Source organism: Xenia sp. Carnegie-2017, unplaced genomic scaffold (assembly GCF_021976095.1).
Source record: "Xenia sp. Carnegie-2017 unplaced genomic scaffold, XeniaSp_v1 HiC_scaffold_20, whole genome shotgun sequence".
NCBI classification, from domain to species: domain Eukaryota; kingdom Metazoa; phylum Cnidaria; class Anthozoa; order Malacalcyonacea; family Xeniidae; genus Xenia; species Xenia sp. Carnegie-2017.
Window position 1 is genome coordinate 7,931,045 of NW_025813483.1, and position 11,126 is coordinate 7,942,170.

Sequence of the window (11,126 nt, forward strand, 5' to 3'; positions counted from 1 at the left end):
CCCACAACTTTCGTACGCCTTTAAATTTTGGTATATATATAAATAAAGCTAAAACTTCATATAGTAGATGTCAACTAGCAGTGGAAGCTGGGTGCGATATAGTAGGATCATCAATAATCTGTTATATATAAAAACATAATTTATCCATAGAATTATAGCAAAGTTACGATGGACAGATGAGAGTTATTAACGCTATAAATCTAAATTCAATATATCGTATAAAGTACCTCAAATCCCGACGATTTCTCGTATCGAAAGGATTCTAAAGTAAAAATGAAAATTGAGATGAGAAATTTCGAAGAATTGAAACTACAGAATTTTTCAACAAAAAAATGTTGAAAATACTTGTACTACCACAAGATTCTTCAATGTCTATGCTCTAAAATAATAGTCATAAAACGACAATTTCAAAAACATAAAAACTAAGTATTTGTAGCATTGGTGAAAGATACAGGATAAACATGAAATATCCTCAGACGACGATGGAACGAGACCATAACCATTTGATGTGAGCTTCTTCCTAACAACGTTTGCGTAATCCGTTAGCATACCATGAAAACTAACTTCTGGTTTAGGCGACACTTTACTAGCAACCTCCTCAACGTCTTCAGGACAATTAACGTATACTGAACTGGTGTCACAAGGCTCAATGACGATGACCAACCACTCGCCATACCTAACATAATACCACGAGAGGTCTTTCTTGGGTAGATCAAGCTTTAAGGAACTTCAGACAAGGGTTGTGTTGAGCTGAGAACTAAAAAAGAACAGATATGGATAGATGATGAAGTGGAGAACAAGAATAGAGGTTATAGAAGACACACTACGTATGCTCATTGGTGTTTCACAAGAGTATACATTACAGGATAACTATGGATCCAACTAGTCTAAACAACTAGGTACATTTAAGCAATCCATCTTTCCCATGGTAAACACACGTGTCAAAAAAACGTGATCAAATTACAAAATTCGTGCAAGCAAATAGTCGGACATGGTATTGTATTTGTAGAAGAGAGCCAATATAATAAAAAGATTCTCTTGGGGCATTTGTAAATATTAGTTTAGAAATACAAATCGACTAATTATAAAGGCAGAAGATGTAAGAGTGAATAAAAACCATTTCCCAGCAAATTAAAGGAAAGCTTGGATATGACATGCAATATGCAGGTATAAAGTTGTAGAGAAAAATAAAAAACATTTCTAACGTTGTCACGATATTACGAGTGCCGTAAAAAAGTGTTGACGAGTTTCACATGCATTTGTAAAAACAAGCTTAAGTAGACAAAGAGCATGCCAAAAATATAAGATGGAAAACTTGCTCAGCGCATCTACAAGCACCAATTTCAGAGCTCGCTCTGTCACAAAATAATTGAGAATCTGAGCATGCGTTGTCAACTCCACAAACTCTCCAAGCTCATGGTAACAACCACCAGAATGTACTAGTACCGATATTGGAGTAATTATCTCGCTCAGTCACACGTTTTAAGACAAATTATCTGCGCATGCGCAGTAACGATAACAATCATCCCACAACTTTCGTACGCCTTTAAATTTTGGTATATATATATAATTTTGGTATATATAAAGCTAAAACTTCATATAGTAGATGTCAACTAGCAGTGGAAGCTGGGTGCGATATAGTATGCAGTGGCTTAGGGCCCTCACTTCGGTGGCGACCGCTCTCCCTGCGTACCCTGAGCAAAGCCTATCGCAGGTGATCTCAGGGTCTGATGGGCGGAAGCTTGATATTGGCATCTCCCAAGTAGGATAGCGTGGAGGGGCCGAAATCTCCTACCGAAACGTTAACATGCGGCGTTCTAGTGCCTTGCGCTTAAGAAGGTATCGGGAAGCATGGACCGAAAGCGGGGTTTTTGCTTTCGAATTTTATCTTTTGTTTTCTTCTCATAAAACAAACCAAGCAATGTTTCAATTAACTTCTTATGACCCTGTCTTTTTCTGACACTTATAATTAAAGACAACCTAAACATGTTTATACCAATTTTATCGGTTTATATCTTTCTGATTTAACTCTCCCATTTACTGTTTCTCATGTATCACGAGCAAACCATCCATATGTTTCATGGAAAACAAACAAGGATTATGTGGTTCCCTTAGTTAACATGCGACGCTCTAGTTCTCAACTATCTCGGGGTATCGGGAGGCATGGACCGAAAACGGGATTCTTTGGTTTTCAAAATTTATCTTTTTCTTTAGAAGAGTTCTTCTCATAAAAAACTAGAACTCCAAGGATACTTCAAAGGTTCAAAAATTTCTGCCTTTTTGAACTTTAACATAAACAAACACTAAGCATGTTTATACGTTTTTACTTAAAACCTTTTACAACGTAACTTTCTCATAACTCTCGTGATGAACGAGAGCCTCCTTATACAATATGACTCTTTCATCATGAACGAACGCATCCATGGGCTTCACGGAAAAAAGGGATTATGTACTTTGTTATAATAGTTTCTACAAAGATAACATTTATTAAGCTAAGAAATTTGAAAATAAATATATTTGAGTTATTAGCAAATAACAAGTCCAGAATTTATTGATCATACTCATTCCAATTGGTCTGGAACAACCATGACATTTATAATTTTGACCATCCAACCCTTTATCAAGGGCTATATTGTTAATTAACGACAGTAACTTCATACGTCGTTTTTGCTGAACACCTTCAGGTGAAGTAGGATCATCAATAATCTGTTATATATAAAAACATAATTTATCCATAGAATTATAGCAAAGTTACGATATACAGATGAGAGTTATTAACACTATAAAACTTAAATTCAATATATCGTATAAAGTACCTCAAATCCCGACGATTTCTCGTATCGAAAGGATTCTAAAGTAATGATGAAAATTAAGATGAGAAATTTCGAAGCAACTCTCCAAAAACTCCACAAACGCTCCAAGCTTATGGTAACGACCAACTGGATGTACTAGTAACGATTTTGGAGTAACTAGTTCGCTCAGTCACACGTTTTAAGACAAATCATCTGCGCATGCGCAGTAACGATAACAATCATCCCACAACTTTCGTACGCCTTTAAATTTTGGTATATATATATAAAGCTAAAACTTCATATAGTAGATGTCAACTAGCAGTGGAAGCTGGGTGCGATATAGTATGCAGTGTCTTAGGGGCCCTCACTTCGGTGGCGACCGCACTCTCCCTGCGTACCCTGAGCAAAGCCCATCGCAGGTGATCTCAGGGTCTGATGGGCGGAAGCTTGCTATTGGCATCTCCCAAGTAGGATAGCGTGGAGGGCCGAAATCTCCTACCGAAACTTTAACATGGGGCGTTCTAGTGCCTTGCGCTTAAGAAGGTATCGGGAAGCATGGACCGAAAACGGGGTTTTTTGCTTTCGAATTTTATCTTTTTGTTTTCTTCTCATAAAACAAACCAAGCAATGTTTCAATTAACTTCTTATGACCCTGTCTTTTTCTGACACTTATAATTAAAGACAACCCTAAACATGTTTATACCAATTTTATCGGTTTATATCTTTCTGATTTAACTCTCCCATTTACTGTTTCTTATGTATCACGAGCAAACCATCGATATGTTTCATGGAAACAAGCAAGGATTATGTCGTTCCTTAGTTAACATGCGACGCTCTAGTGCTCAACTATCTCCGGGTATCGGGAGGCATGGACCGAAAACGGGATTGTTTGGTTTTCAAAATTTAACTTTTTCTTTACAAGAATTCTTCTCATAAAAAAAACTAGAACGTCCAAGGATACTTCAAAGGTTCAACGTTATACGTTTTTACTTAGTACCTTTACAACGTAACTTTCTCATAACTCTCTCGTGATGAACGAGCCTCCTTATACAATATGACTCTTTCATCATGAACGAACGCATCCATGGGCTTCATGGAATAAAGGGATTATGTACTTTGTTATAATAGTTTCTACAATATTAAGATGAGAAATTTCGAAGAATTGAAACTAGAGAATTTTTCAACAAAAAAATGTTGAAAATACTTGTACTACCACAAGATTCTTCAATGTCTATGCTCTAAAATAATAGTCATAAAAACGACAATTTCAAAAACATAAAAACTATGTATTTGTAACATTGGTGAAAGATACAGGATAAACATGAAACATCCTCAGAAGACGATGGAACGAGACCATAACCATTTCATGTGAGCTTCTTCCTAACAACGTTTGCGTAATCCGTTAGCATACCATGAAAACTAACTTCTGGTTTAGGCGACGCTTTACTAGCAACCTCCTCAACGTCTTCAGGACAATTAACGTCTACTGAACTAGTGTCACAAGGCTCAATGACGATGACCAACCACTAGCCATACCTAACATGTTACCTATGTGTCGCTGTATTTCCTACTTTTTAGAGGAGAAAGACCGCTGAGAGTATCAGGATGTTTCATTTCAAGAGTGGGGATGTTCACACCTGAAGAAATGAATAAATATGAATGTGTGATAGTGCCAATATGTGACAGGTAAGGGTGGAAGCACTAAATTTTTACTGTTTCGTGATGCAAAGGCCAACCTGAGCCAACTCCATGTTCATTTAAAAAATATAGGCTGCATTGGTGGCTCATTGCATACAATATTAGAGCAGGCAAACTCTATGTGTTATGCAGTATGGGATGGCAAAAAAGAGAAGTTGCATCTAGTATACGAAGGTATATGACGTACATAACAATTTACTTGAAGAATGAAGTGTATCATGTATCTAACATGTTGACAAAGTGAATGTTTCTAGCACGTCTACACAAATCATTTTTCTTGTGAAAAAGATATTTTCAGCATGTGAGGCAAGAGCAAAGATGGCCAGAAGACATTGCTCGAATTTCCCAACCTATATATGCCGACGTAAGTCCTTATCATTTACAATGGCAAGTACTTATCATTTACAAAGGGATAACTTAACTATTGACGACAGGTGATACAACAAGCAAATGGTTATGACTGTGGCATATTCGTGACAGAATTTGCGAGAAGAATATCAGAGGGGGTAAAGTTGAGAAAAGATATCATGATTCTTAATCACTTTGTTTACTCTGTTCATATAAAGATAGTGTTCTTTTTGATAGGGAGAAGTTGGTCCTGGATTACTTGCCGATATCCATGTAAATAGTAAAAGACCATACCTTAAAAAACTGATTCGAAGCTTTGCCATTTAGCGAAGCAATTTGTAATGAAGCAGAATTTAAGTTTAAAGCTGGTGCATATGAATAACATTCTCTTATATTTATAACAAGTGATGTAAATAATTTTTTTACAAGTAACGACGTTACATGTAATTGTTACTTTTGCAGAAACTATATGGGTAACTATGAAGTAATATTTTGTACAGATAAAACTATTCATAAAAACAAGTTTAAATTTTTCGAAAAACGAAACTATAACGCGTTACTAATGAATAACGCGACTAAGAGTGAGAAAATAGTGTTTGTAGGCTATTTCTCTCTCAGGATTGTATTTAACAATGCGTAACATATTCCTGTGACAAATATGAAGTTTTGTAAAAAGAAAAAAGTTATCGTATTCCATGTAAGAAACCATGGAGGCTTAATACACGAATTGCACTGTTCAGCAGCTTGACTATTGTACATATTGAGCGTGGGATACAATTTCATGTTATATCCCTCGCAGCATCCTACACATAAAGGACAGTTATAAATCAACAAATTTTGTGAGAACATAAAAACGGCCATTTTTGGATCAATAAGTTCGCTTCAAGTAAAATAGGAAGAGTATGGCAGTTTACCTGAATGATTTTTCCAATGAAACTTATCAACAACAAATTTTGTTTTCTTAAAAAATGCTGGATCTCGGTTCAAACAATACTCGTGCAATCTGCAGGCATTATCGTAAATGACCAACTCTGGCGCTAAAGAAATAAAAATACATAAGCATATCATCAGGCACATTCGGTTATGTTACTGAACTGAAAACTCTGTCAGGCGACTAAGCCGTCACGCAATCTGTCCGATTCACTGATAATACTCTGTTTGTAGCACCTTAAAAGGTACACGCATACGTAAATTACCATCAGGAAAACGTGTTCGTAAAATGGTTAATGGATATTTGGTGATTCGTGATCCCTCATTATTTCGAATCCATAACATATACCTGGAAACAAAAACGAAGGCGCAATGTCACTTACTGCAATAGTAAAACAAATTTTCGTTGGCGCTGTTCATCATGTAAATACCGTGGGGACAAAGAATACAAAATATTCCAGGGATCAAAGTGCCATGCTTCTTCTTGGGCCTAGTGACTTTGGCACAATCTCCCTGCTGTGTCTTCCTATTGTCAACAACATAATTCCCTCGTTGAACCAGTTCTGGCAGACAAGGTAGATATCCATGGGACGAATTTTGAGACACCGAAGGTAAGTTGTGTGGCAAACGCCACTGACCGTCCTTGACCTCGAACGGACTTATAGCCTTTTGTACCAATTCCGTTAGCAGCGGTTGAATAGTAATAGGAATTTCTTCGCTAGTCTCAATGACGTTAAACAGTAGGGGCATTTCTTCATGAAGAAGTTTTAAATCAGTCGAAGGATTGTTTTTTGGATTGGCTCCATCAGACATCCTTATCAAGAGGTCCAAAACTTCTTCTTTGGGGGGCACAATTGCGCATACTGGTTTGTCAGAAGCCAATGCTGCCAATAACCTTCTGCACGAGTTTGGACAACTAGTGATAAATCCTTGTTTCTCTAACCATTCAAATAGAGTCCTAAGCCCTTTGAAGATATCTATAAATACGAGAAATTGTAGTATAAAATGAGCTCTGGAGTGGTCATACAAAATTTTGTACTCGTGGGTAATAAATTCTTCTTACTTCAGATTTTAATTCTTGAAATTCGTCCCAACTTAGCTTTGAATCACTGTACTTCTTCAATAAAGCTCGCACATTTCTCCTGTTGATGAAATTGCGCATTTCAAACCTAGTATTGGACAAAAGAAAACAGGTTGTTATTTTTATAACTATAAGCTGTGTACAAAACAAAGTGAGAGAAGTCACCATCATGCATAAAATGCTTTCTGATACGTAGATGAACACTCGTATTTACTAATTAGCAGACCTGTATATACTATATATTACAGATAAACTTCAAAATACTTATCTTCCATCTAGCAATCCAGTATCAGACTCTCTTAAATTATTTGGTAAGAAAGTTTTCTGTATTCCAAGAGTTGTTCCATCCATCACCACCTTCTGGGGAATTCTTCCACATAATTCACAAAAAAACCCATTGTCAAAATCAATATCAAGCAACCTTAATAAGAGAAAATTCAATAACTTAATAAAACAAGCGATCACTATCTCAATGGAATATTCATATTTTACAGCTGAAAATGAAATGATGCTTACCGTATCATGGCAATGATAGCGAGACGAAACTTGGCGTAAGTTATTTCCTTTGGGAAATTCAAATTACCCGAAGACACTTGCCTTTGTACATATGCAACATAATATTTGTACATAGGTAAACTGAACAAGAATAAAAAGAAAAACATTCAAAAGATATAGTGCGAGAAAATTAAATAATGGACAAACGTAGCTACTAATGCTTCGGCAAATTTTCATTAAAAGTACCTCGACGTTATGAAAAGCCGAATGTAATCTTTAGAACGGCATGAGATATTGCATATGATCCAAACCATACAATCCTGTTTTCAATGCCATCATAATGCTTTTCGTAGCACAAGAGGAGCAAGGTCTACAATACACTAAATAATTTATTTAAGTCAAATAATTATGAAGTGAAGCGTAACCTATAACAAATCAGAACTTACCCTTCACATCATGGATTGAACAAAAGTACGCAACTGAACACAAGTCTACGTACAACCATTCATCTTGAATAGAACGTTTATCCCACTCTGCACCACAAGAACAAATACCACTTTCAGATGGCGCCAAAATTTTATGACCATTTTTTTCAGGAAGATCAGTAAAATCGCTTGCATCATTCTCATTGCCTAAAATAATTAAATTGTAATATTTACAAAATGCTAGAAAGTGCTAAATACCATACCGATAAAGGAAATAGTATATGTAAAGCTAAAAGGATGTTCACCATTGCAGATTATCTTGCATACCTGTTTCAAATAAAGAAACCTTTTCTTTGCTAAGTGTAGCCAATTCAAAATAGTCTCGCATCTGGTGTAATTCCAAAGGAAAACTTAAAAAGTGCCAATGGAGAATCCATTTCATCCTCTTCAACGATTTGCATGGCTTTTGCAAGGGTTGTCACATGAATGCAATGATATGACGAACAGCTGCAACATTTTAACTCGGGCGGCATTACTTTTGAATACACAAAAGTACAAACCCCCATGGACTATTCACTGGTTTTACAGCAATCCACTGAACCTCCCTGCACACTGCACTAAACAAGTCCTAAAATATGTAAAATCATTTATCTTAAGGTTATATTATGTGTGTGTATGTATGTGTGTGTATGTATGTGTGTGTATGTATGTGTGTGTATGTGTATGCAGAATTAATAATTATGATTAATTATGACTTCACAAAATTCTTAGAAAGTGCTTAATATATATATATCAGGCCCGTAAAGCAAATGGTGAATATGACTTTACTATTTTTGTCATACATTTAGTTTATACTACTTAATGTATGTACTGTAAGTATGTGACTATGTATGTATGTGAGTATGAATGTGTATACCTCAATAGTCATAAATAAATTCAATTTGCCCTGTTGGTTATCACCCTAATAGCTTTATAGAAGCTCCTGAACTTAGGCACAGGATGTATGGTAACAAATTGTGGGGTATTAGAAGGTTGAGAAACAATACGTGTATTTGTACAAAAAAGTTATTTTCACATAACAAAATATACTTCTTCAGGTTGCATCTCATGGTAGGAATGATCACTGAAAACAGACTGCATCATGGATGTGGATTCTGCATTCATAAAAGAAATTGATGAGATAAATATATTGTGTAAATAATCATTCACAAGTTTTAACAATATTTTGCTTGTAAAGCTGTGCTGGTTAACATCCACATGTAATAAGAACAATGTCGAACAAGGGTCTTGTAAAACACAGAAGGATGACTTCACAAGGGTTTGAAATGTACAATAAACTGATATTTAAGGATGAAGACATTTTCTCCCATACCACATGAAGAACTTTACATTGAAAAATAAGCCAAATACAAATTTGAGACATTCACTACATGCAATGTCAGATTAATATGTAACAAGTTCTCACATCTTTGACAAGGGTCTTGAAACAAATAGTATGTAAGTGTAAGTCAAAATTTGGTGAAGCTGTTCAGACACCTTATATCCTGAAAGAGTAACACACAACACTTACTTTTTCAATAAAATCTTTGGCTTCAATACCAAACTTTCTATCATACACAACCAGATATTTTTCCATTGCTAATATGTGTATGCAACTGGGATATGGTATATCTGACAAGTACAAAAATGTTGTTTGGCCTGTTTTAATCATTTCATTTCAGTAACATCTATTTTACATACCTTTTTGAGGATCTAATTGTATATTATTAGGTAGGGCTTCAACAAATTGCTTTCTATTTGCATCACATGAGCAGCACAATATCCAACCATAGCCATCAAGCAATAGGTGGGGATATCGATGTACAAATACAAATGAATTATGCTGAAGAAAAAATACATGCAGATTATAGCACCAAAAAGAGTATTGAGTAATATCATTTAGTTGGGTATATACCCAACATTGAAATTATGGAAATAAAATTTGACATCACCATAATTGTTCTTTTGTTTGCATTATAATCATGAACAACAAAGGATTGCTGACGTGATACATTTGATGCAAAGTCAAACTGTAACAATAGCCCAGTATAGTGGCCAGTGGGTGACAAATGACTCTGAAAGAGCAAGTACACAGTAATTATTAATGTTCACTGTTTCAAAATATCTATTGTAATATATTTTTATGTTTGTTGAGCACATTTCTACCAGATGTTAATAAAGTTTTGCTACACAGTGTTTCATGCATAAGCAATCAACAAGCATATTGTCAATTTATAACACATTAAAACATGACTAGTGGTAAACAGTATAAAGTATAACTGTATATGTGAGAACTACTTGACTATGTTGACATGGTTGTTTGGGTTCCTCTGTAATAATAGAGATAGATTGCTTGGTAAAGATATCTTCAGAGTCCTACAAATAAAGACCATTATTTAATTTAAAATGTGTACAGACTTTTAATAAGTGTTTAAATAATGCATGCCTTCTTTAAATTACTTCAAAATTTTTTAGTTATTTCTAGTGAAAGCAGTCCTACATATAACCACTTCCAATGACTTTTCATGAGAAACAATATCAATATGTACATTAAAACCTGTGTTTTGGTGGTTAACTCTTGGTGCTTGTCATAATTTTCAGCAATATCTTCACTTTGTTCATTCTACATATAAATGAAAAACCCATAAACATAGCGTATTTTATATCTACATAGTTTTACAATATATGTAAACTTACCAAATCCCCAAATTCATTTTCTTGTTCAAAAATTGAGATTCATATGACACACTGCTATTCTATTAACATATATGACATTGTGATTAAAGGATGTAGAGAATCCAGACTTGAAATTGGAAAATGTGCTCGAATAAGTTTTTCCTTACACCACATTGTGGGCATAAATAAATTTGTACACATACTTTTGTTAATATAACTGTGGTAATAAAATAAATTAATATGAAATTGTGCAACCAGAAACAATAAAAGAACACTTTAAAATTCCTACCGCATCATCTTTTGTGTGTTTCCTTTCCTCTCCACGTTATTGTAAAGAAGTCATTTGAGCGTCTGAATTTCTTCCTGAATTGATAAATTTTGCAAGTGTACCCAAAATTAATACCCCGATTTATAAAAACCAGTACTGCACGTGTTCTTGGATTGACAAAGTTAGCCTAGAATTAGTCTAAGTACCATTCTCCCAGCCAGACTCCCGATAGATATTTAAAAAAGTACTAAGCATAGTACTGAGTGACTGAGCCCTGTTGATCGATTGCCTTGCTTCGAACTTTTGATGTTGCAAACTCCTAAAAAATATGAATACGCGAAGAAATATTGTCCTCATACATGAACTTTGAAAAA

The 11,126-nt window shown here is 35.0% G+C and overlaps 3 protein-coding genes and 1 long non-coding RNA gene across 5 annotated transcripts; 1 reads left to right on the forward strand and 3 right to left on the reverse strand.

Annotated features, from left to right (window-relative positions):
• Nucleotides 1-4,305: 4,305 nt before the first annotated feature.
• On the reverse strand, nucleotides 4,306-6,728 carry LOC124443127. 2 transcript variants are annotated; one of them, XM_046993658.1, is made up of 3 exons: nucleotides 6,152-6,728; nucleotides 5,753-5,875; nucleotides 4,306-4,429 (listed from the first exon to the last, which is right to left on the reverse strand). In XM_046993658.1, the coding sequence occupies exons 1-3, from the start codon at nucleotides 6,579-6,581 to the stop codon at nucleotides 4,341-4,343; spliced, it is 642 nt and encodes a 213-aa protein (XP_046849614.1). In that variant the 5' UTR covers nucleotides 6,582-6,728; the 3' UTR covers nucleotides 4,306-4,340. The 2 variants fall into 2 exon arrangements, with proteins under 2 accessions (XP_046849614.1, XP_046849613.1); XM_046993657.1 differs by lacking the exon at nucleotides 4,306-4,429 and adding an exon at nucleotides 5,208-5,641.
• On the forward strand, nucleotides 4,660-5,577 carry LOC124443142. Its single transcript, XR_006947512.1, has 3 exons — nucleotides 4,660-4,854; nucleotides 4,925-4,996; nucleotides 5,076-5,577. It is a non-coding gene; the product is annotated as an uncharacterized LOC124443142 (long non-coding RNA).
• Nucleotides 6,707-7,658, reverse strand: LOC124441604. Its single transcript, XM_046992079.1, has 5 exons — nucleotides 7,591-7,658; nucleotides 7,366-7,485; nucleotides 7,118-7,270; nucleotides 6,832-6,940; nucleotides 6,707-6,745 (listed from the first exon to the last, which is right to left on the reverse strand). Exons 1-5 carry the CDS (start codon nucleotides 7,656-7,658, stop codon nucleotides 6,707-6,709), a joined length of 489 nt encoding a protein of 162 aa, XP_046848035.1.
• On the reverse strand, nucleotides 7,649-10,530 carry LOC124443140. The gene is made up of 8 exons (XM_046993676.1): nucleotides 10,506-10,530; nucleotides 10,366-10,431; nucleotides 10,107-10,184; nucleotides 9,761-9,883; nucleotides 9,510-9,651; nucleotides 8,859-8,923; nucleotides 7,791-7,976; nucleotides 7,649-7,724 (listed from the first exon to the last, which is right to left on the reverse strand). The coding sequence occupies exons 4-7, from the start codon at nucleotides 9,761-9,763 to the stop codon at nucleotides 7,836-7,838; spliced, it is 351 nt and encodes a 116-aa protein (XP_046849632.1). The 5' UTR covers nucleotides 9,764-9,883; nucleotides 10,107-10,184; nucleotides 10,366-10,431; nucleotides 10,506-10,530; the 3' UTR covers nucleotides 7,649-7,724; nucleotides 7,791-7,835.
• Nucleotides 10,531-11,126: the final 596 nt, after the last annotated feature.